We start from the raw sequence: 21,941 nt of genomic DNA, 5'->3' as shown, positions 1-21,941 counted from the left end.
ATATGGGTTGAAGATTTGAAGTGTATGCACTGCTTTTTGGGATGCAAAAATAATTATTTCTAGATAGATGTTATATTTAATATTATGCAGGTTGAAATGGGTTGTGTTACATTTGTGTCGACCCAACACGACTCGTTTATTAAGCGTATCAAATGGATTGGATCAGGTTAACCCGCCTTATTAACAGGTCGGGTTAGGGTTGAAGGATCATGACACGATTATTAAATGGGTTGGGTTAAGGTTGAGCCATCTAGTCGAATACCCCTACCTCGACACGACACAAACCTGACATGCTAACCCGAATTGACACCCCTAGTAAAAATGACCGTACTACATCGGCATCCACTAAATGAATTGCTAGTAGAAGAGCAACAATTTAGGCATACAATCTATACCCTCTATTAATTTTGTCCAAAAATCATTTTAGTCAATTTAATACCTCTCCACAAAAATCATTTTAGTTCTTTAAGTTTGAAGTTGGCCATTTTAGTCAAGCTGTAACTTTGCCCAAAAATCATTTATCATTTCAAGGGTTCACTTAGTCGGGTAACTTTGCCTAAAAATCACTCAAAGCAACTAATTAATCAAAGAATTAAAATGATTTTTGGGTAAAGTTATCGGATTAAAATGACTAATTTCAAACTTAAATGATTAAAATGATTTTGAAATAAAGTTACAAGACTAAAATAACCAACTTCAAACTTAAAAGACTAAAATGAATATTTTTGGGCAAAATTAACAAGTGTAAATTGCATTGTTGCCAACAATTTATTTCTTGCAATTTGGCATTATTGGTACTGTTATACCTGGCCATAAATGGCTGTAGCTTTAGCACTTCCCAAATAATAAAATGCACGTTAATAAGAGAGCTATCTTAAGGAGTTAAATCAGACTCCTTTTCATATGTTATTGCAAGCAGGGAGGGCCAGTACTGAGGATGATGAATTCCAATCAAGGCTGGCGGAGAGAGAGAGAGAGAGTGACTTGCGTCTCTCAAGTCTCAACTGCTACATAAATCCCAGTCTCAAGATTCCAAATGATCTCTCTGTGTTCAGTTGCCCACTTTTTAATAAATTTATTTATGATGGCTATTTTTTTTAATTGCTGAATTATTTATATAAGATGGGCATGTACATTGCAAGCATGGCCACAAACTCATACAATTAACACGTATATATCCATTCCTTGTCAAGTTCTTGCTCTTCAATATTTTTTTATGGACTTCCAACTTTTTTCTTATTAAAAAAAATGTATTACCCTTACAAAATATATGTCAAACGTAATGGTGGAATCAATATTTGATTTCAAGGGGTAAAATTTATAATTACTATACATATGTATTTCATATATACATCCATGAACATATATAAATTTATATACAGTATAGATGAGCACAAGCACACACAATAGGGGTTTGTGTACTTAAGGCCAATTTACCCAACAAAATGCATTTATGCTAATATTAAGCAATATTTTAATGATGGAAAATCCATAAAAAATATAAGAGCCAAATCCAAAAAAAAAAACTCGCACATGGACTTCCCAAGTCATCCCGTAAAATATCATTTTGTTACTGTATATCCCTAAATGTAGGGAAGCATCGTTCATTTCCCAAATACTTATTTTATTATTTTTTGTGTCTCAGTAACCAAAATAGAGAAAAATTGGTGTTTTGAAAGGCAGAAGAAATAATTGAAAAAAATAAAGAAATAATATTTAATGAAATAGAGTATATGATAGAGAATCATATGTCACTATTTTGAAAATAACAAGCAATTTTTCATACTAATATAAAGAAAAATATTTAGGAAAACCAATGTGAATGGTCTTATGTTGATTTATTATTATTATTACTACTATTATTATTATATATAAAACCAATGTGGTAGTCAAAATTTCACTTATAACTCACTTGTAACTATTTTTGAGTAATTAGATAAACCTCAAGTGCAAATTAGATAAGTGTATTTTTTTTTTAAAATAAATTTTTTAACCCATAAATTGATTAAACTATAAAATTTTTAAATTATATAGTAACCCTATTTGTGTTTCTAAAACTTTACAGTTTAACTTAGAAAATAATATCCAATAAAAAAATAAAAATCAATATTTATTTATGAAATTTTTTATATCATTATTTCCAAGTTTTATTACTTAAAAACATATTTTTGTGGAAACACAATAAGTTACAATCTAAAGGATTTAAACTCATAATAATTTTGAAAAATATTTGTACTTTTTTTCTCTTGAAATTAAATTGTTGCTTCTTTATTTTTCTTGATAAAATTTAATATATAAAAGAGATATAAAACACAGACAAGGAAAATCTATACACACACATATATAAAGTCAAAACTTAAAGAAAATTCAATTAAACTCAAAATTAGATTTCAATTGTGGGTTAATTTTGTGCATCCAATAGAGAATCCATTATCAAAACTTTTGTGCATCTGAGAAGCTTATATCTAAACTGAACCAAAAAGTACATCGATCTTTAAACTGCTATTGCTTCTGTAGCTGGGAGGGATGGGAAAGAGTGAAATTATACATCACACAAATCATGCACACACCAAATAGATAATCCATTTATCTAAACGTTTGTGCATATGAGAAGCATATCTAAATTGAAGCAAAAAAGTACGGGCTTAAAAATACTACTTCTTCTGTTTCAGGAAAAAAAGGTTCATGGATCAGACCGGAAAGACACGGCAACCGTCGCTTTTACGTTTAGAAAGACAAGGTAAAAAATATTGGATGTGATTAAAAAGCAAAAGTTGGTAAGCAACCTAAGTTTCGACAAAGAGTCCCAAAGATCGATATGGAAGTACTTTTCCCAAAATATCTATTGCAGTAATGTACTGCATACATGCTCGTAGTACATTCTAGAAGGACGTACGTGAAAACCCAGACCAAGTCCTTCTCATGGCAGTGTGGCTTGTGGCTTGCTTCTCCAGATCCTCGACGACCTTGATAATAATATACACACCAAACCGTGTTCTATGACTCTATATAGTCTATAGCCACATCTTTTTTTTTTCTTTTTTTGGTTTTAAATACTAATGAGACTAGCTACCACCACCAACCTCTTATGGGCGGCAGAAGTGGAAGACACAACCACAATGACTAAATTAGCTTATTTATTTAATTTTACGCTACTTAAACAAAAGCAACTTGCAGTACTATCGATCTTGTAATTAATCTTATATATCTAAGTGTATTGTTTCTACCAAATTAAATGTTAAAGAATATTTCGGTTGAGCCTATTTACACGCAAATAAAACCAGCAGCTCACCGTTGTTTTTCAGATGATATTACGTAAAAACCATTTGGTATAATGGAGCAGATAATGTAAATTAAAGTTCTATCTTATCTTTTTTTTTGTAAAAAAAAAAAAACATAGCATAATTTACAACTCTTGCATGCATATAAATTATACTATAGATACAGATGATCATTACCGATCATGTACTTTTTCTTTGGGTGGGGTGGGGGGATGAAAACAAAGAACTGAACATGCTATGAAAATTCCTTCAGGCATTCGTTGTTTTGCCAAATTCCTTCAGGCATAAATTGCTATGAAAATTTTCAAATTGTTTTATGAGAAATGTTTCCCTAATATAGGTCTTACTTGATAAAAAAAAAAAAAAAAATTGAAAGAAAAAAACATAAAAGTAACCGTATGGTTTATTTTAATATTTTTTCTCTTTATGAAGTTAGCCTCACAACTTATAAATCTGAAAGAAAAAAAAAATGATATAAAACTACCAAAAAAAAAAAAAACCCAAAAAATTTGTTTTTATTATAACAACAAATTTGGTTTTCAATGGTACGAACATGGATCAATATTGAATATATTACAATCCCAATGAGTGTTTTGGAAGCTTGAAATACAGAAGGAAAAAAGTACAAGTACAGTTTTCTAATTTAACACTTTCATAGCGAAAAGATGCCTAGTACTAAGGCCATTCTGGCATTTAGTTAAATTAGGGGGAAGGCTATTAAGGAAGGAACCTAAATCCAAGCAATACTTACATGATTTTACAATGCACAACCTAAGCAAGTTATGACAACTTTCACGTGACTTCCTTAACCAAAATATCAAGTCCTATTAGCTAGCTAGAAACATCATGCAGCCAATAAATTAAGGAAACCTCCACACACACACTCTCTCTCTCTTGCATTTTGATTAATCATTAACCAGAGAAAAAATAATATTAGGATAAAATTAATATAATTTATTGTTAATCGACTTTTCTCCTGTCGTAGTTTTCATCTAACATATATTAATTACAATTAAGATTGTCTCATTCTTGTTAAGTTATTTAGCTAGTTGGTACTTATATTTGATAGTCAATGGCGTTTAGTACCAAAATATTATAGGTGGGCACTTCCATGTGCTAAACAAAAAGGCAATGATTACAACTATGAGAAGAAATTAAGGGCTAAATACAATGAATTAGTAAAAAAAAAAATTGGCTCTATGAATGTGACATCAAGAAATGCATTTCTTTTTTTCTATTCCCAAAAAAAGCCAAATACAAAGAATATAAGAACAGTAAGTGAAAAAAATTTAAATAGAGTAACGATTGTTAAGGCTCACCTTACCCTTTGACCTCTGCTTATAAATTAGCTGTTCCTTACTCACTCACTCACCCAACCCTACCCTTTTATTTAATTCAATGACAACCCCGCTCTTTTTTAATTTCCATTTTTTTTTGTTTCTATACAAAATTGTCTTAATTCTTCAACAACAACAAACAAAATCAAACACTACCTCTACGTGGCACAATCCTCGCCATTGTTTCTAACACACAGCAGCAGACACAGCATCTTCTCCCTATAAACCTGTAAATCTCACTCTCTCTCTGTGTCTCTTATTATCATTATATCAAACAGAGTTTATATATATTAAGTTCACATTCCATTATTGAAGCAAATGTTTTTATTTTTTATTTTAAATATATATCAATCTGTAACTACTCTATAATCAGGCGTTGAAATCGTGTGCTGAGATTGGTTGAGAGGTGTTTGTTTTGTTGGTTTTTTTCATTGTCGACCAAACCAGGCATAGACTCTAAACCTTCTCTCTTTCTTTGTGTAATGTGTATTAACTAAGGGAGCTGATAGAGTTTGGATTTACCTGATAGAGAGAGAATGAGGTTATCGGCGTCGTCGGGATCGTCGTCGAAGCGATCCAATTACAGCCGGTCATTCGACCTACCGGAGGACGATCTCGACGGCTCCACCATCTGTGGCGGCGGAGCAATGCTGCCGATATTTCTCAACGGCCTTGGACGACAGAGCAATAATTCGCAAGACTTAGTCGAAGTCACGCTAGAGCTCGAGGACGACTCAGTCGTCGTGTGCAGCGTAACTCCGACGAGAGACGAATTGCAACCGCCGCGACTCGAGAGGAACCTGTCGATTACGTCGAGGATTCGCCGGAAATTCCCGTGGCTGAGATCTAACGCGTCGGAAACTGCTTCGGAGGATGAGGCAGAGGAGAATACGATCATGTCGGCTCGCGATGCTCGAAGAATCAATGCGAGTCTTCAACGATCGCGATCGAACGCGAGGCAAGCTCTCAAAGGACTCAGATTCATCAGCAAAAGTACAAGCACTAGAGCTTGCGATTCCGAAGAGTTATGGAGAAAAGTCGAGTCCAGGTTTCGCAAACTCGCTAAAGACGGTTTGCTTTGTCGAGAAGATTTCGGTGAATGCATAGGTATAGTATTATCAAATAAATTTTATTGTTTGTTTTATTATTTTCATGCTCGATCGAGTTCATAAATTTGATCGTTAAGAGTGTGATTTGGTTGGTAGGAATGGTTGACTCGAAAGAGTTTGCAGTTGGGATATTCGATGCATTGGCACGTAGGAGGAGACAGAAGATAGCGAAGATAACGAAAGAAGAGCTACGCGATTTCTGGTTACAGATTTCTGACCAGAGTTTTGACGCGCGACTTCAGATTTTCTTCGACATGTACGTGGGCTCGCTTTTCCGTTTCGTTTCTACTCTCTTTAATAATACGCACCATTTTTTTATTATTCTTTCCTTCCGACTTCAACTTCCAAGCACATGAGTTCTTAATCATAGGTGGTATTATTATTATGTAACCACAGTAAATTAAATTTTAATGGAATTATATTATAAAAAATAATTCATAATTATTTGTTAATGAATTATTTTAAAAAAATTTTAATATAAAAAATATAAAATACAGTAAAAATAATTAGTTTCAATTTTATTTTTTTCATAAAAGTTTCTAAAAGTATTCATAAATTAGTTTATTAACTTTTCCCATGTTTAATAAGGAAAAATACTATTATAGACACACTATCAATCTATCATACACATAGTATATATATTCACAGAAAATAAGTAATTTGAAGTCCGATTTCAAACTTAGAATTTGTGACTTCAAATCCCATTTTCTCTTATTTTTTGTAAGTGTGTTATATACATGTAACAGTGTGTGTGAAATAAACATTGTTTATTTAGTAATTTCACATTTAGTTGAGAAAAACAAATTTTGACAATACCAAATTTTACTACAGTTGAGGCAGAATTTAAATTCTGAAATCCACGGTTAGATATATTTGAGATGTTGCTGCCCCCGAAAATATAAGCTAAATGTTGCCTGGACATAGCGGTAATCATAGCATCTATCAACACTTTTAATACTACTTGCAATCATAGTGTTTAAAAGTCAGGCAATCATAGTTTCTATCAATCATGTTACGTTTATATTAAACAATTTTATCTTGCATAGCATTAGTTAGGCAATTATAGTCTCTATCATGTTACGTATATTAAAAAATTCTATGCAAGTTGTTAGAGTGTACATGTCAAATTCGTTCCTAACATTATCGATTCGAGCTCAAGACTTAATATTAAAGAGAAAAAAACTTTCAATGTGTTTTTCCGTTTTTTCAGGGCGGATATCAATGAGGACGGAAGAATTACAAGGGAGGAGATTCAAGAGGTGAGAACTGTTTTAGTTGTCACCTAAAAAAAAAAAAAAAACCGTCTTTTATTTTTTGGACAGGAAAATGATTGCGTTATGTCATACACTGATACACATGTAGCCTTGTACAATTCACTCGCATAAAACATGTAAAATATTTGATATATATATATATATATATAGGAAATTACTTAGGGTTTATTTGAGATTTTCTTGCTTTGTTGAAACTAAAAATTTATTGTTGAAAGTATTGTAGATAAAATTAAAAGTTAATTGAAATTGTACAGTGAGGTCCATAAATAGTACCAAAAAGTGTAATATAGCCCATGAATAATAGTAAAAATTAGCTAAATAGTGAAATAATTTTTATTTATAATTTGTATTCAAACGAAGGCTTAATATAAAACTTAGATTTATTTTTCTTAAAAAAACTTCGACTTTTATTTATTTTTCTTCATTCAAGTGATAGTTTTTAAGTAATGACATTATTTGTGGTGTTCAGAGTGACACGTAATTAATAATCAAAGTTGATGAAAGCCTTAAAAAAAAAAGCATGTTAAGCTCATGTTTTACATTTTAGCATGTTAAGCTTTACTATGTTACTCTCATTTAATTACAGCTTATAATGCTCAGTGCTTCTGCAAACAAGCTATCCAAGTTGAAAGAACAGGCTGAAGACTACGCTTCGTTGATAATGGAAGAACTAGATCCAGAAAAACTAGGATATATTGAGGTATAAAACCTTTTCAACTTGCTATCATGCCATTGTTAGATAGTAATTATTTATTGCTGCAACTTTATGAATAAGTCATTTGAGTTTTTAAACGATTTAAAGAATTTAACATATTTGCTGCTCCTGCCTGAACTGTACCCTTTACTCAGTTATGGCAGTTGGAAACGCTGCTCCTACAAAGAGACACTTACATGAACTATAGCAGACCACTGAGCACAGCAAGTGTAGGCTGGAGTCAGAACCTTGGTTCCTTTAGACCCAAGAATGTGATGCGAAGAGTAATCGGAACACTAAGGAGTCACATACTAGAGAATTGGCAGAGAGGCTGGATTTTGATGTTGTGGTTCTTTGTCATGGCTGGCCTTTTCGCCTGGAAATTCAACCAATATAGAAATAGAGCAGCATTTCAAGTCATGGGCTATTGCGTGGCAGCTGCAAAAGGGGCTGCAGAGACTCTGAAACTCAACATGGCTCTCATCCTCTTACCAGTTTGTCGAAACACTCTCACATGGCTTCGGTCCACAAGAGCCAGGTCCTTTATCCCCTTTGACGACAACATTAATTTCCACAAGGTAAAACTTACAAAGCAATCACTGATGAAATGATCTTACTTTCCTCAAACAAATAGATGCATTTCTTCACAACAAAAGGTATAAAAAGATTAAAAATGGATTGAATTTTTGATGAAATTGATTCATTCTAGCTTTACTAATAAACCTTCTGGGAAATGTAAAGGGAGAGAGATCGAAGTGTTTGATGATGAAATTAACCTAGTCTATTTCTATATTTAGGCTAATTCGATCCACCACCAGCAGTATTCAATCTTACCATCTACCCAAATCAAAAGCTGTAACTAACTAAAGCAAGAATTTGCATATATATAAGAAATACTGGAAAAGCCTTAATCAAACCGAGCCAGCTTCAAAAGGCAGGTGTGTAACGCAAGCTAAGGTACCCATATTGTTGCGCCATGTTACTATTTTAGTACTTCTAGTATTCCATGTTTAAAACCTGTTCCCTTCTTAAAAAACCAATAAAGGGTATGATACCAGCTAATTACCAAAAGCCACTTCTTCTCAGTGTATATAAGTAATATTTGTCATTTTGTTTGTTATTGACTCTTTACTTCACAGACGATTGCATGTGCTATAGTCATTGGAATCTTCATTCATGCGGGAACCCATCTAGCATGTGACTTTCCTCGCATTATAAACTCATCTCCGGAAGATTTTGCCTTGATAGCTTCCGATTTCGGAAACACAAAACCCACATACAAAGGCCTCTTGAGTGGGGTTGAAGGGGTGACTGGGATTGCTATGGTGGTCTTAATGGCTATTTCTTTCACATTGGCAACACGAGGCTTCCGGAGAAATCTGGTGAAGCTGCCTGCACCATTTAACAGATTGATGGGGTTTAATGCATTCTGGTACTCTCATCACCTTCTTGGACTTGTCTATATTTTGCTACTTGTTCATGGAACTTGCTTGTTCTTGGCGCACAAGTGGGATCAAAAAACGGTAAGAAACTTAGGAATATGATTATCTTTTTATGAGTTATGACAGAAGAAGATTGCTAGTATTGGAACTGAATGCTTTGCCAACTTTTACAGGCATGGATGTACATCTCTGTTCCATTGTTGCTCTACATAGCAGAGCGGAGCGTGCGAACGTGTAGATCAGAGCATTATTCAGTTAAAGTATTAAAGGTAAATTGACAAAGAAGAGCAATTGAATTCAAGCAGAGGGTAATATAAGTTGGAAAAAAAAAAAAAAAAAAAAAAAAAAAAAAAAAAAAAAAAAAATAAAATAATGAGTTAGGGTTTAGGGTGGTACTATACTACTATCAGTACCATGTATTAAGGTGGGACATGGAATGTGTGTGGCTAACAAGTTACCGACTTTTACTTGATTGGGTTACATGAATGTTGTGAGTTTCTGGGCCAACTTAACTCAAGTGCTACCTTGATGTTGGACAAGATGGGACTATTACGAATGTCAATATGGGCCTTAGATTTTGTAATCTTAGCCTGAATAAACCCATCGAGCCTTTGGACATCCCCGAAATCCTTTCCGTTTCAAGTAAAAAAAAATTAACAATTGAAGATTTTATTTCTAGTATTTAAAGAGGAGTTTTTTTTTTTTTTTTTTGGCTGAATTAGTATTTAAAGAGGAGTTGGCCTCATTAATTTGAACCAAAACTTTTATTTTTTTTATTGTTGAATTTATTCATTTGAGTCAACCTTTTTTTATATATAAAAAACTTAGAATCAAGAATAAACTATTTTGATCGTAATGCTTTTCATTTTCTATTAGAAAATTTTGGTAAATTACAATTGCTAGTGATGATGTGCTGAAATTGTCTATGCGTTGTAGGCTCCAAAGCGCTCCAATGGGTACCAGTGGAACAAGAACAAATGGACCAAACAGAAGGCATGATAACATGTATGTGTAGAGTTTTTTTTCTCACAACCCTAGACCTATATAAGACTTATTTTAGTGGTCGTCACATAAGAGAATACAAGGAGAACATATGCAAAAGGTGATCGATGTCTTATTCTCTAAAAGAAGCTATTGCGTCTTTGCGCCTTAGGGTTTTGTAACCAAATGCTTCTTGATCTTCATTGTTGATGAAGTGAAAAACTTTGTAGCCAACATTCTTCTTCCTCAAGTTGGTGAGTGAGTCACGTACTAGAATTCATGCAAAGGAGTTAGTTACGTACTGGGATCTGTGCATCAAAAAGGGTGGCGTTCATATATTGAAGAGTTTAGAGATTTTGAAGCAGTAGAAGGTTTCTGCTGTAAGGTCATCTACAGGGATTGTAGAGTTTAGGGACAAAGGTTTTGTACTAGATCTGAAACTTTTCTTTATTATAGTGGATTGCTTTTCGGGAAGGCTTCCCCCCAGATTTTTTACTGTGAAATTAGTTTGTTTCATTGATTTTCCTTGGTCATCATATCTTGTCTTATTTATTTTTCTGCTGCATTATTTTGACATGATATTGATGTTTGTTTGTTTTAACAAGTATTATTCATAATAAATCTAATTAACAACTTGGGTTTAAAACTTGTTAATTTTATCAACCGGGGTCTAAATTTCCCAACACCTTTGCTCTGCAAATGGGACTCTACAAATTCCCAAAATCCCTACCAAATATGAAACCGAGCAGTTAACTCACAAAACCCCTTTCAGTTAACTCACAAAACCACTATAGTAGATTGTTTTTCGGGAAGGTTTCCCCCTAGGTCTTTTACTGTGAAATTAGTTTATTTCATTGGTTTTCCTGAGTCATCATATCTTGTCTTATTTATTTTTCTACTGCATGATTTTGACATGATATTGATGTTTGTTTGTTTTAACAAGTATTATTCATAATAAATCTAATTAACAAGTTAGGCTTAAAACTTGTTAATTCTATCAACCAAGGTCTAAATTTCCCAACACCTTTGCTTTGCAAATGGGACTCTACAAATTCCCAAAACCTCTACCAAATATGAAACCGAGCAGTTAACTCACAAAACCCCTTTCAGAGACTTTGGCAAATGCAAAGAGAAATCAAACAGACCGAAGAATACATCAATATCAAAAAAAAAAAAAAGAAAAAAAAAAAGAAAAAAAAAAAAGGTAGAGAACAGAACAGACCAAGACCGGCAGCAGGTGACAAAACTTAGATTGGCTAGCAGCGAGAGCTTCGGATGGCGACAAGAACTAGAGCCGGCAGTGAGAGTTGGGCAGTTGGGTCAGCAGTGAGATTGAGAGTGAGTGAGATTATGAGTGAGTGAGTGAGAGTGGTGAGTTGAAGAGATGAGAGGTGTGAATGATTGTGACTATGAATCTGTGATTGTGAGTGTGAGTTGAAGATTGTGAGTGAGGCGTGAGGCAGTGAGCTAAAATGAGGCATGAGTGTGAGTTGAGGGTTTATCTCTCTCTCTCTCTCTCTCTCTCTCTCTATATATATATATATATATGAGGATATTTTAGTAATCTGGTCTTTCTGAGCTTGTTTTACAACTTCTTTAGCATGGTTTTGCCCACACCTTCCATCCCGTAAACCCCAATCCTATTGATCTTAGGATCTTTGAGCGCTTCAAAAACTCCGGTTAATGTTTGCATTCTTGATTCAAAGGCCTCATACCCTGTATTCGATGTAGCAGCCCCTATCACTTGTGTAGACTCACGATAGCCAACTCTATCGAACTTTCACTCGTCCTTGATTTCCTTGACTTTCAATCCCATCTTGGATGCTCCCTTGCTCACTTGATAACAGGACTTCAAGTTAGGAAACCACCCATTGCAGCACGTCATCTTTGCTTAGATCTGCTTAGATTTGTAAATTTTTTATTTTATTTTATTTTATTTTTATTTTTTATAATTTCTGGGTTTGTGTTCTTGGATCTGAGATTATGTTCTTGTTATTCTTATTCAAGACACATTTAGATCTCAATTCATATGATTTTTAGTTTTTAATTATGTTTTTAATTATTTTTATTTAGTTAAAATTAATAATTTTTTTTTTTAATTTAGATGCTGACATGGCATTTTTTAATGCCAAAAAACATTTTTTATTATTAATTTAGGCCACGTGGATATTAATTTAGTATTATTTATTTTTGCGGTTTGCCACGTTAGCTTTCTCCATTTCTGATGTAACGGCAGGAACCAAAACCGAAAGCGTTTTTCATGATATGCACTAAAAGCAGTAAAAATAAAATGTATGGACTAAAATGAGAATCGCCTAAAAATGTAGGGACTAAAAAGTGATTTCACCAAAAAAAAAATCAAGTCAATCTTCTAATATGAAAACTAATCCTCATAAATCCATGCCATAAATAAAAATAAATATTCAAATTTCAAGAAATTTGTTGAACTATTTACTTTACACTTCACAAAGATCGATCAAATATCTACTCCATGCATTAAACTAGAGTACTTAAATTATACAATCATTAAAATGGGAACGACTGAATTGGAAACACACTAATGGCACGTTTGGTAGACTGTAACGGTAATTATATAGGAATAGGAATATGAATAGGTATTACATGGAATAAAATATGGAGTAATATAATACTTATTACTATTCATTTTTTTGGTGACAGCACAATAATAAAATCCTAAAGATAATGGAATGAAAGCATTTTAAATCAAACTTAAGATATATTTTAGGAACTATATTACTCATATAATTATATTTCCTAAAAAATTATATATATATTTTTTTTAAATTTGAAAGAGGGAATAGTTATTTTTTTATGATTTTTTATTTTCATAATTGTTATGTGCTTATGGAAAGTTTGTTTATTTGGAAATATATTAATTTTAGAAATTAATACACCTACTATGGAATAGCTATTACAACTCTTATAGAGATAAATAGTTATTTCTTATTTTAAAGAATAACTATTCATAAGGAATGACTATTAATTCCTTGTAATAAAAATATAATTAAATTACTAAATAGTTAAACCATATGAATAACTATTACATTACAGTATCTATTACAGTTTACCAAATATACGTTAAATTTAAACACTACATCTTATTAATTTGGCACTTTATATAGTTTTTTTTTTTCTTTTTGAAATAGTTAGAAATAATTACATACTAAATATGTTGCCCTCATAATCTGAACTCATTTTCTCTTCATGCTCCCCCAAATACTAATAGGTTGCTTGGGAGAAGGGAAATAAAATGAGTAAAAATAATAATTTTAAAATATTCATTCATTTCTCTTATTTAGAAGCTTTAATGGAGAAAATAGAAAGTTCATTTTTTTGTTTGGAACTTTAAGTAGGAAAGAATGAAATGGATAGGAAAGAACATTCATTCCTCTATATTCCCTCAAAATCTCAAATTTTTATGTCCCAAAAATATCAAAGAGAATGAAATNCAAGTATTATTCATAATAAATCTAATTAACAACTTGGGTTTAAAACTTGTTAATTTTATCAACCGGGGTCTAAATTTCCCAACACCTTTGCTCTGCAAATGGGACTCTACAAATTCCCAAAATCCCTACCAAATATGAAACCGAGCAGTTAACTCACAAAACCCCTTTCAGTTAACTCACAAAACCACTATAGTAGATTGTTTTTCGGGAAGGTTTCCCCCTAGGTCTTTTACTGTGAAATTAGTTTATTTCATTGGTTTTCCTGAGTCATCATATCTTGTCTTATTTATTTTTCTACTGCATGATTTTGACATGATATTGATGTTTGTTTGTTTTAACAAGTATTATTCATAATAAATCTAATTAACAAGTTAGGCTTAAAACTTGTTAATTCTATCAACCAAGGTCTAAATTTCCCAACACCTTTGCTTTGCAAATGGGACTCTACAAATTCCCAAAACCTCTACCAAATATGAAACCGAGCAGTTAACTCACAAAACCCCTTTCAGAGACTTTGGCAAATGCAAAGAGAAATCAAACAGACCGAAGAATACATCAATATCAAAAAAAAAAAAAAGAAAAAAAAAAAGAAAAAAAAAAAGAAAAAAAAAAGAGGTAGAGAACAGAACAGACCAAGACCGGCAGCAGGTGACAAAACTTAGATTGGCTAGCAGCGAGAGCTTCGGATGGCGACAAGAACTAGAGCCGGCAGTGAGAGTTGGGCAGTTGGGTCAGCAGTGAGATTGAGAGTGAGTGAGATTATGAGTGAGTGAGTGAGAGTGGTGAGTTGAAGAGATGAGAGGTGTGAATGATTGTGACTATGAATCTGTGATTGTGAGTGTGAGTTGAAGATTGTGAGTGAGGCGTGAGGCAGTGAGCTAAAATGAGGCATGAGTGTGAGTTGAGGGTTTATCTCTCTCTCTCTCTCTCTCTCTCTCTCTATATATATATATATATATGAGGATATTTTAGTAATCTGGTCTTTCTGAGCTTGTTTTACAACTTCTTTAGCATGGTTTTGCCCACACCTTCCATCCCGTAAACCCCAATCCTATTGATCTTAGGATCTTTGAGCGCTTCAAAAACTCCGGTTAATGTTTGCATTCTTGATTCAAAGGCCTCATACCCTGTATTCGATGTAGCAGCCCCTATCACTTGTGTAGACTCACGATAGCCAACTCTATCGAACTTTCACTCGTCCTTGATTTCCTTGACTTTCAATCCCATCTTGGATGCTCCCTTGCTCACTTGATAACAGGACTTCAAGTTAGGAAACCACCCATTGCAGCACGTCATCTTTGCTTAGATCTGCTTAGATTTGTAAATTTTTTATTTTATTTTATTTTATTTTTATTTTTTATAATTTCTGGGTTTGTGTTCTTGGATCTGAGATTATGTTCTTGTTATTCTTATTCAAGACACATTTAGATCTCAATTCATATGATTTTTAGTTTTTAATTATGTTTTTAATTATTTTTATTTAGTTAAAATTAATAATTTTTTTTTTTAATTTAGATGCTGACATGGCATTTTTTAATGCCAAAAAACATTTTTTATTATTAATTTAGGCCACGTGGATATTAATTTAGTATTATTTATTTTTGCGGTTTGCCACGTTAGCTTTCTCCATTTCTGATGTAACGGCAGGAACCAAAACCGAAAGCGTTTTTCATGATATGCACTAAAAGCAGTAAAAATAAAATGTATGGACTAAAATGAGAATCGCCTAAAAATGTAGGGACTAAAAAGTGATTTCACCAAAAAAAAAATCAAGTCAATCTTCTAATATGAAAACTAATCCTCATAAATCCATGCCATAAATAAAAATAAATATTCAAATTTCAAGAAATTTGTTGAACTATTTACTTTACACTTCACAAAGATCGATCAAATATCTACTCCATGCATTAAACTAGAGTACTTAAATTATACAATCATTAAAATGGGAACGACTGAATTGGAAACACACTAATGGCACGTTTGGTAGACTGTAACGGTAATTATATAGGAATAGGAATATGAATAGGTATTACATGGAATAAAATATGGAGTAATATAATACTTATTACTATTCATTTTTTTGGTGACAGCACAATAATAAAATCCTAAAGATAATGGAATGAAAGCATTTTAAATCAAACTTAAGATATATTTTAGGAACTATATTACTCATATAATTATATTTCCTAAAAAATTATATATATATTTTTTTTAAATTTGAAAGAGGGAATAGTTATTTTTTTATGATTTTTTATTTTCATAATTGTTATGTGCTTATGGAAAGTTTGTTTATTTGGAAATATATTAATTTTAGAAATTAATACACCTACTATGGAATAGCTATTACAACTCTTATAGAGATAAATAGTTATTTCTTATTTTAAAGAATAACTATTCATAAGGAATGACTATTAATTCCTTGTAATAAAAATATAATTAAATTACTAAATAGTTAAACCATATGAATAACTATTACATTACAGTATCTATTACAGTTTACCAAATATACGTTAAATTTAAACACTACATCTTATTAATTTGGCACTTTATATAGTTTTTTTTTTTCTTTTTGAAATAGTTAGAAATAATTACATACTAAATATGTTGCCCTCATAATCTGAACTCATTTTCTCTTCATGCTCCCCCAAATACTAATAGGTTGCTTGGGAGAAGGGAAATAAAATGAGTAAAAATAATAATTTTAAAATATTCATTCATTTCTCTTATTTAGAAGCTTTAATGGAGAAAATAGAAAGTTCATTTTTTTGTTTGGAACTTTAAGTAGGAAAGAATGAAATGGATAGGAAAGAACATTCATTCCTCTATATTCCCTCAAAATCTCAAATTTTTATGTCCCAAAAATATCAAAGAGAATGAAAAGGAGAGACATAATTGTCTCTCGTACAAGTAGAAGCAGACACAACACATACAATTGCAAGTACTTAGAATCTAGAAGGCTAGAAGCAAACACAACTCACACAAGTAGAAGCAAACACAACAGACACTAATACGTACTTAGAAGTAAATACAGTGACACTACATAGTGGTCATGTGTTTCTAATCAGAGCCTGCCGCAGTCTTCCTAGCTTTCCAAGGTATGCATGGGACGCCTCCACCTCCACTGCTACTACCACCACCAGAACCACTGCCACCACCATAACCAGAGCCACTACCACCAGTACCCGTAGATCTCCCAGTACCACCTCCACCACCTCCTCCTCCACCACCAGCTCTGCCAGTACCGCCACTGCCAGAGCCGCTGCCTGAACCAAACCCAATCCCAGCACCACCTGGAGCTGCAGCACCACCTCCTCCTCCGCCACCACTTCCACCACCTCCAGCACCAACCGCGGGAGGACATAGAGTGGGAGGAAACGGAGTGGGAGATTATGGAATGGGAGGAGACACTGTCCGAGGTGGTGGAGGGCATACAGAGTGAACACAGAGAGCAAAGCTTATCAAAAGTAAGAAAGTTGGACAAAGAAAAATCAACCGAGCCATGTCTGCTGGTCAGTGAAGGAAACACACATTGGGTTGGTGAACATGATCGACTATATTTATACTAGTAGGGGAGAGGGTTTAGTACGTGAACATGGGTCGTGCTTCTTGCGTTTGGCATCCCCATTTTCCGCCAGTTTATTGGCTAAAAAGATAGAGAAAAAATGGCTTTTGTAATAGATGCTCATGGACTCCTCGCATGCATCAGGACAATTAATAGAGCCTTCTCTACTTAGCCAACATCATCCGGAACATTGTCAACATTCAACAAACTCCTAATATTAGCCATAATTGGCATGGAGAGATATGGATAAGCATAGAATAAACAGAGCAAGGAAAGAAAGTCTCAATCTCACATCTGCTGCCAAGGTACACAGGCTTTGTAATCTCAAATATTCGAAATATACATGCATGTATATATATAATCATGATCCACTTGTAAACCTGATGTGAATTAATGAAACACTCTTTTTTTAACCAAAAATTAATCAATAACTTTATTTAAAGTCCCTTTTTATCTTATCCTTTAACAAATAGGGGAATAGTAAATATAGCAAAACATTTTATCGTGTATATTTTAACTATAATAGACAGATGAATATAGTTTAACAAAATCACGTATTGTTTAATATTATTACAGAATGGTATAAGCTAGCTTGTCTTTGTGTTCTGCTTCTTTCTTTCTGACCCATCTATTCTCTTCGAACAGTTTTTATTGGTTAACATTTTGGAAGTACTTTCCTACATTAAGGAACAAAGAAAATTGCAATTAGTTATCACCAAGATACAAAGTATATAGCTGGGAATCGATGTTGTAATCGCATGCAGTATCAAACATATGTACATAAGAAATAACATAGCTGCGTTGTCTAAAATCGAGCAAGCGAGCCACCCGTACTTTGAGGTGGCGCGCATCACACTTACCACCGACCTTCATTGTTTCATTTGTTTCTTAGCTACCATAAAACGGTCCGATTCATGAGAGACAAAATGTATTGGTTGACATTGAAATTTTTTTTTTTTTTTTCAATTAGAAACGACTGGCTTCTTTACGCATCTTTACGCATTTCATAAATTTCCTAGGCAATGAAATGTATTTTGTAAATTTTGGTGTGTTTGGTTAATTTTATGAATTTTGTGAAATATACTCTTTGAAGAATGCATAGTGCATTTCTCTTCTTTTTTATTTTTATTTTTAAGTCAAAATGAGAATTCTACAATTTTGAGTACATATTTTGCATTATTTCATTTTAACTAAAATAATGGGTTTACAATGAACCGTGCAATGTATTTTTATCACAAAGGTTAGCATTGTAAATGATATTCATTTTTTGAACAATTAGAGGTTGATTCGAGAAAACAAATTTTTATATTCATTTATTGTGCATTTGGCTCCAAATAAAAAAGCCAGCTTATTTACTATTCAGCTTATTTTTACTACTATTCATGGCTCTACTGCACTTTTGGTATTATTCATAAGTCTTACTGTACTATTTCAGCTAACTTTTATCTTTATCTACAGTATTTTCAGCAAAAAAATTTCAATTTCAACAAAATAAACGAATCCCAAATAGAATTTTAATTAGCAAATGATCAGGCAAGTTCCAAGTCCAAATATAGACTCAACTATTAAACGAGTTATACATATAACATAAACATTAAAAAAAAAAAAAGTATTTGCAAACAAGCTTGTAAGTATGTTGCTTGATTTAAATATATAAAAATTATATGTTAATATGTCTATACGTATAAGATACACCTACATATAGACTTGATATTGGATTATGTAAATTTGTAAATAAAGCAATTAGATATCAAATTATTATTTGTAATATAAATAGTCAATTTTTTTGTAAAAATAATATATAATTTTTAACAATACAAAGTTGTTAAATCTATTTTTTAAGTGTAATAAATTTAATTTTTATAAGTTCATAAACAAATGCATTCTATCTAATTAGCTCAAATAATTTAATTTAATTTTAAACTACCAAATACTTTGTAACTCAATTGGTTGATACTTCTTGGTATTTCTAATGGAGACACCTCTTGGTGTTTCTAATGGAAACACCCATGGTTTAAATTCCCACTCTCCCATAATAACTATTGATTTTTCAAAAAAAATTAAACTATAATTTATTTATTGCTTCTTAGCACATATGTGTAAAGTGGTAATAAATATCAATTATGGCGTTTGGTATGTATGGGAAAAGAATAAACCAATCAAGTTGCTCATGAATCAATTTGAGCTTTTTCAACAAGAGAATGAGCCTAACTTTAACATGATCTAGTTCATTGTTGAGTTTTAGCTCTACTCATATTCGAAATAAAAAAAAAAAATGTTACGTCTACAACACTTTCATAACAAATCCTAAGTAATAAGTTGTTAGTGGCTTTAATTTGAACCCACCATTAAAATTACTTTTTTTTGTCCAACTATAACAACCTACCACTACTTAAGATTTGTTGTGAAAATATTGTAAAAATATTATGGACACGACATTTCTTATAAAATTAAGAGAAGACTTAGCTTAGTCCATTTACGGTCTAGTAGAGTTACCAAACACAACATTAGGTAAACTCTTATTTTGCTTGCCTTAAGGTGGTAAATTGTGCCACAAGAAAAGAAAATGAGAGAAAGAGGGGGGTCAAAAGGAACTTATTAAACCTAAAGGGTCAAATATATAGAAAACTAAATCAAACATGAAAGAAAAAAAATGAAAACTTTGAAATGTAAAAGGTCAATATGACAACAAAATCAAACATGAATATTTAAAATAAAGATTATGAATCCTAAAAGGCCAAAATAAAATGAAAATACTAGTGTAGGGTCTTGTTTTGCAGCTCAAACCCAAATGATATGGGATATTGGTCCAATGAGCTCAGTACAATAAATTTGTAGAGAGTGGGTCAAAGAACTAGACTCTCTATGAATTTAACAACGGCTAGTATAGATTTAAAAGATGATCAAGCAAAAATCAGAACACATAGGATTGAATAAATTCACTGTCCAAGGAGGCAAATCTTGATGTAAATCACCAGAATTGACTATAAGTGTAACTTTGATTGCTACTGTATCTTTTTTCTAGTTTCTGCGATCCCCCTCTCCTGGAGGATCTTTCATATTATATAGTTCTCTTTAAACCATCTTGATCTTACACTTGTTGATCATCTGAACCTTTACTTGAGTACTTGTCCCATCAAACATCTACTTTGACTCTCTATGAATTGTGGCGGTCAAGAATACACTGTTCAGGGCTCTTTTTCACATAAATGCGGCTATAAAAGTAGATGCAGTGCATTTAATACGGTAGTAGCAGCTTTTCCTTAGATATTTTTGAGTTCTTATCGCATTTATACATGTATGATGCATGTCCTTATCGCGGGAGCCTTCTGGAGGGTCACCTAGGTTGTTGGAATACAGATTTGAACCGTATTCATCCAATCCGAGGAGGAGTTACTCCTCGGACCACTCTCTATCAGTTCCCTCCTTACGAGACTTTAAACCTAGAATTTTTCACGGTTATTTGCCCAAGGCCCAATATACAATTGTAGGCTTTATCCCTACAACTAGAATTTGTCAAAAATAATATAAGTGGTGAATTTAAATGATAAACGGTAAGAATTTATCAAATCCTTACAAATATTGTAAAAATTGTTTTTGACAGGGAATGAAATGGCTCCAAACATTTTAAAATTAAAATAACAGTATTTAAGGCCCGTCTCAGTCCAATTATGGTTAGTAGAGTTACGAAACACGGCCTTGGTAAACTCACTCCTATTTAGCTTTGCTTTAAGGGGGAAAGCGTGCCCACTAGAACGAAAATGACACACACACACACACACACACAAAGATGGAGAAGGAGAGCTCGAATGACGATCACCAGATTATACTAGAAGTCATCAAATCTTCGAATGTAAGCTTCTTTCAAAGCTTCCAAATTCAATTCCAACCCTCCAATCCTTTTTTTTTTTTTTACAAATTTGCTTCTATTGGCTTCTCATTATCTTTTAATTTTTACAATATGTAAAATGCTTGCAAATTGTGTTAAACTTACTCGTTTTTTGTTGTGTTATAAATGTTTAGAAATAGCATAAACTGTTATTTTAGCTGCTAATTCATAAAATTAGGATTTTTATGCCTTAGTTTTGGAGCACTAATTGGGTTTCTTTTCTTTGAATTTAAAAAATTCGATTTGAGTGAATTACAATTAGCTCAACCGGTAAAGTTTGTGATAGGATAAGAGATGCTTACACCAAAAACCGATTGGTGGCTACAAAGGGATATCATCAAGAGGGACGTCGTAAGTTGAAACTTTAAAAAAAAAATTATGTTCGAATTTCATGATTTGGTAAAAAATATCCTGGTTTGGTTGCTGAGAAAATGTAGGAAAACAGAAAAGAAAAAGAAGAAGAAGAAGCAAACTGTTAGCTTTAAAAATTTAATTACCAAGGCGGGAATTGGATAACATTGAGAATTTAGTTGAGGAATCTAGTGGAAATTTGATTTCAACTTAAAGTCCTTTGTGATTCAAACTTTTCATTTCTTTGTTAAAATTTTTCTATCAATCTTTTACTTTCATATTTAATTAGTATGAGTTTGTAATTAGATTAGTTCGAAGTAAACTTGGTGCTAATGCTATACATCTTGCAATAATCGATAAATCTATCACTCAGATGTTGTTTGTTACAGGTTATGCCCATCAATATTATTTTCTTCTTACTTATTCCATTCATTTTATTGTATGTAAAGCAAAAACAGTTTGTGCATCTTGCCAAATCTTCCATATGAAGTAAACAAGCTATATATTATCTATAATTGGTCAATGGTTAATTATTAAGTTTTTAGCAATGC

The 21,941-nt window shown here is 32.4% G+C and overlaps 2 protein-coding genes across 3 annotated transcripts; one reads left to right on the top strand and one right to left on the bottom strand.

Moving 5' to 3' along the window:
- The first annotated feature begins 4,664 nt into the window (after window positions 1-4,664).
- On the top strand, window positions 4,665-9,465 carry LOC136066568 (respiratory burst oxidase homolog protein E-like). 2 transcript variants are annotated; one of them, XM_065771058.1, is made up of 8 exons: window positions 4,665-4,847; window positions 5,117-5,725; window positions 5,824-5,983; window positions 6,938-6,986; window positions 7,588-7,701; window positions 7,851-8,273; window positions 8,835-9,218; window positions 9,311-9,465. In XM_065771058.1, exons 2-8 carry the CDS (start codon window positions 5,155-5,157, stop codon window positions 9,413-9,415), a joined length of 1,806 nt encoding a protein of 601 aa, XP_065627130.1. In that variant the 5' UTR covers window positions 4,665-4,847; window positions 5,117-5,154; the 3' UTR covers window positions 9,416-9,465. The 2 variants fall into 2 exon arrangements, with proteins under 2 accessions (XP_065627130.1, XP_065627129.1); XM_065771057.1 differs by lacking the exon at window positions 4,665-4,847 and having other exon boundaries at window positions 4,863-5,725.
- Window positions 9,466-16,645: 7,180 nt separating this feature from the next.
- On the bottom strand, window positions 16,646-18,023 carry LOC136066581 (glycine-rich protein 5-like). Its single transcript, XM_065771129.1, has 2 exons — window positions 17,867-18,023; window positions 16,646-16,923 (listed from the first exon to the last, which is right to left on the bottom strand). Exons 1-2 carry the CDS (start codon window positions 18,021-18,023, stop codon window positions 16,646-16,648), a joined length of 435 nt encoding a protein of 144 aa, XP_065627201.1.
- Between the last annotated feature and the right edge of the window lie 3,918 nt (window positions 18,024-21,941).

The sequence above is a fragment of the Quercus suber genome, unplaced genomic scaffold (genome assembly GCF_002906115.3).
Source record: "Quercus suber isolate HL8 unplaced genomic scaffold, Cork oak 2.0 scaffold_39, whole genome shotgun sequence".
NCBI lineage: Eukaryota > Viridiplantae > Streptophyta > Magnoliopsida > Fagales > Fagaceae > Quercus > Quercus suber.
Note: the sequence above shows the minus strand (reverse complement) of the source record. Positions and strands in the feature narration are given on the sequence as shown.

Coding starts and splice junctions, on each gene's coding strand:
- LOC136066568 (XM_065771058.1), top strand. CDS start 5,155: ATGAGGTTATCGGCGTCGTCGGGATCGTCGTCGAAGCGATCCAATTAC. Junction 5,726..5,823: donor AGATTTCGGTGAATGCATAG/GTATAGTATTAT, acceptor TTTGGTTGGTAG/GAATGGTTGACTCGAAAGAG. Junction 5,984..6,937: donor CTTCAGATTTTCTTCGACAT/GTACGTGGGCTC, acceptor CCGTTTTTTCAG/GGCGGATATCAATGAGGACG.
- LOC136066581 (XM_065771129.1), bottom strand. CDS start 18,023: ATGAAGGTCGGTGGTAAGTGTGATGCGCGCCACCTCAAAGTACGGGTG. Junction 16,924..17,866: donor GCTATATACTTTGTATCTTG/GTGATAACTAAT, acceptor TTGGTGCTGGAG/GTGGTGGAAGTGGTGGCGGA.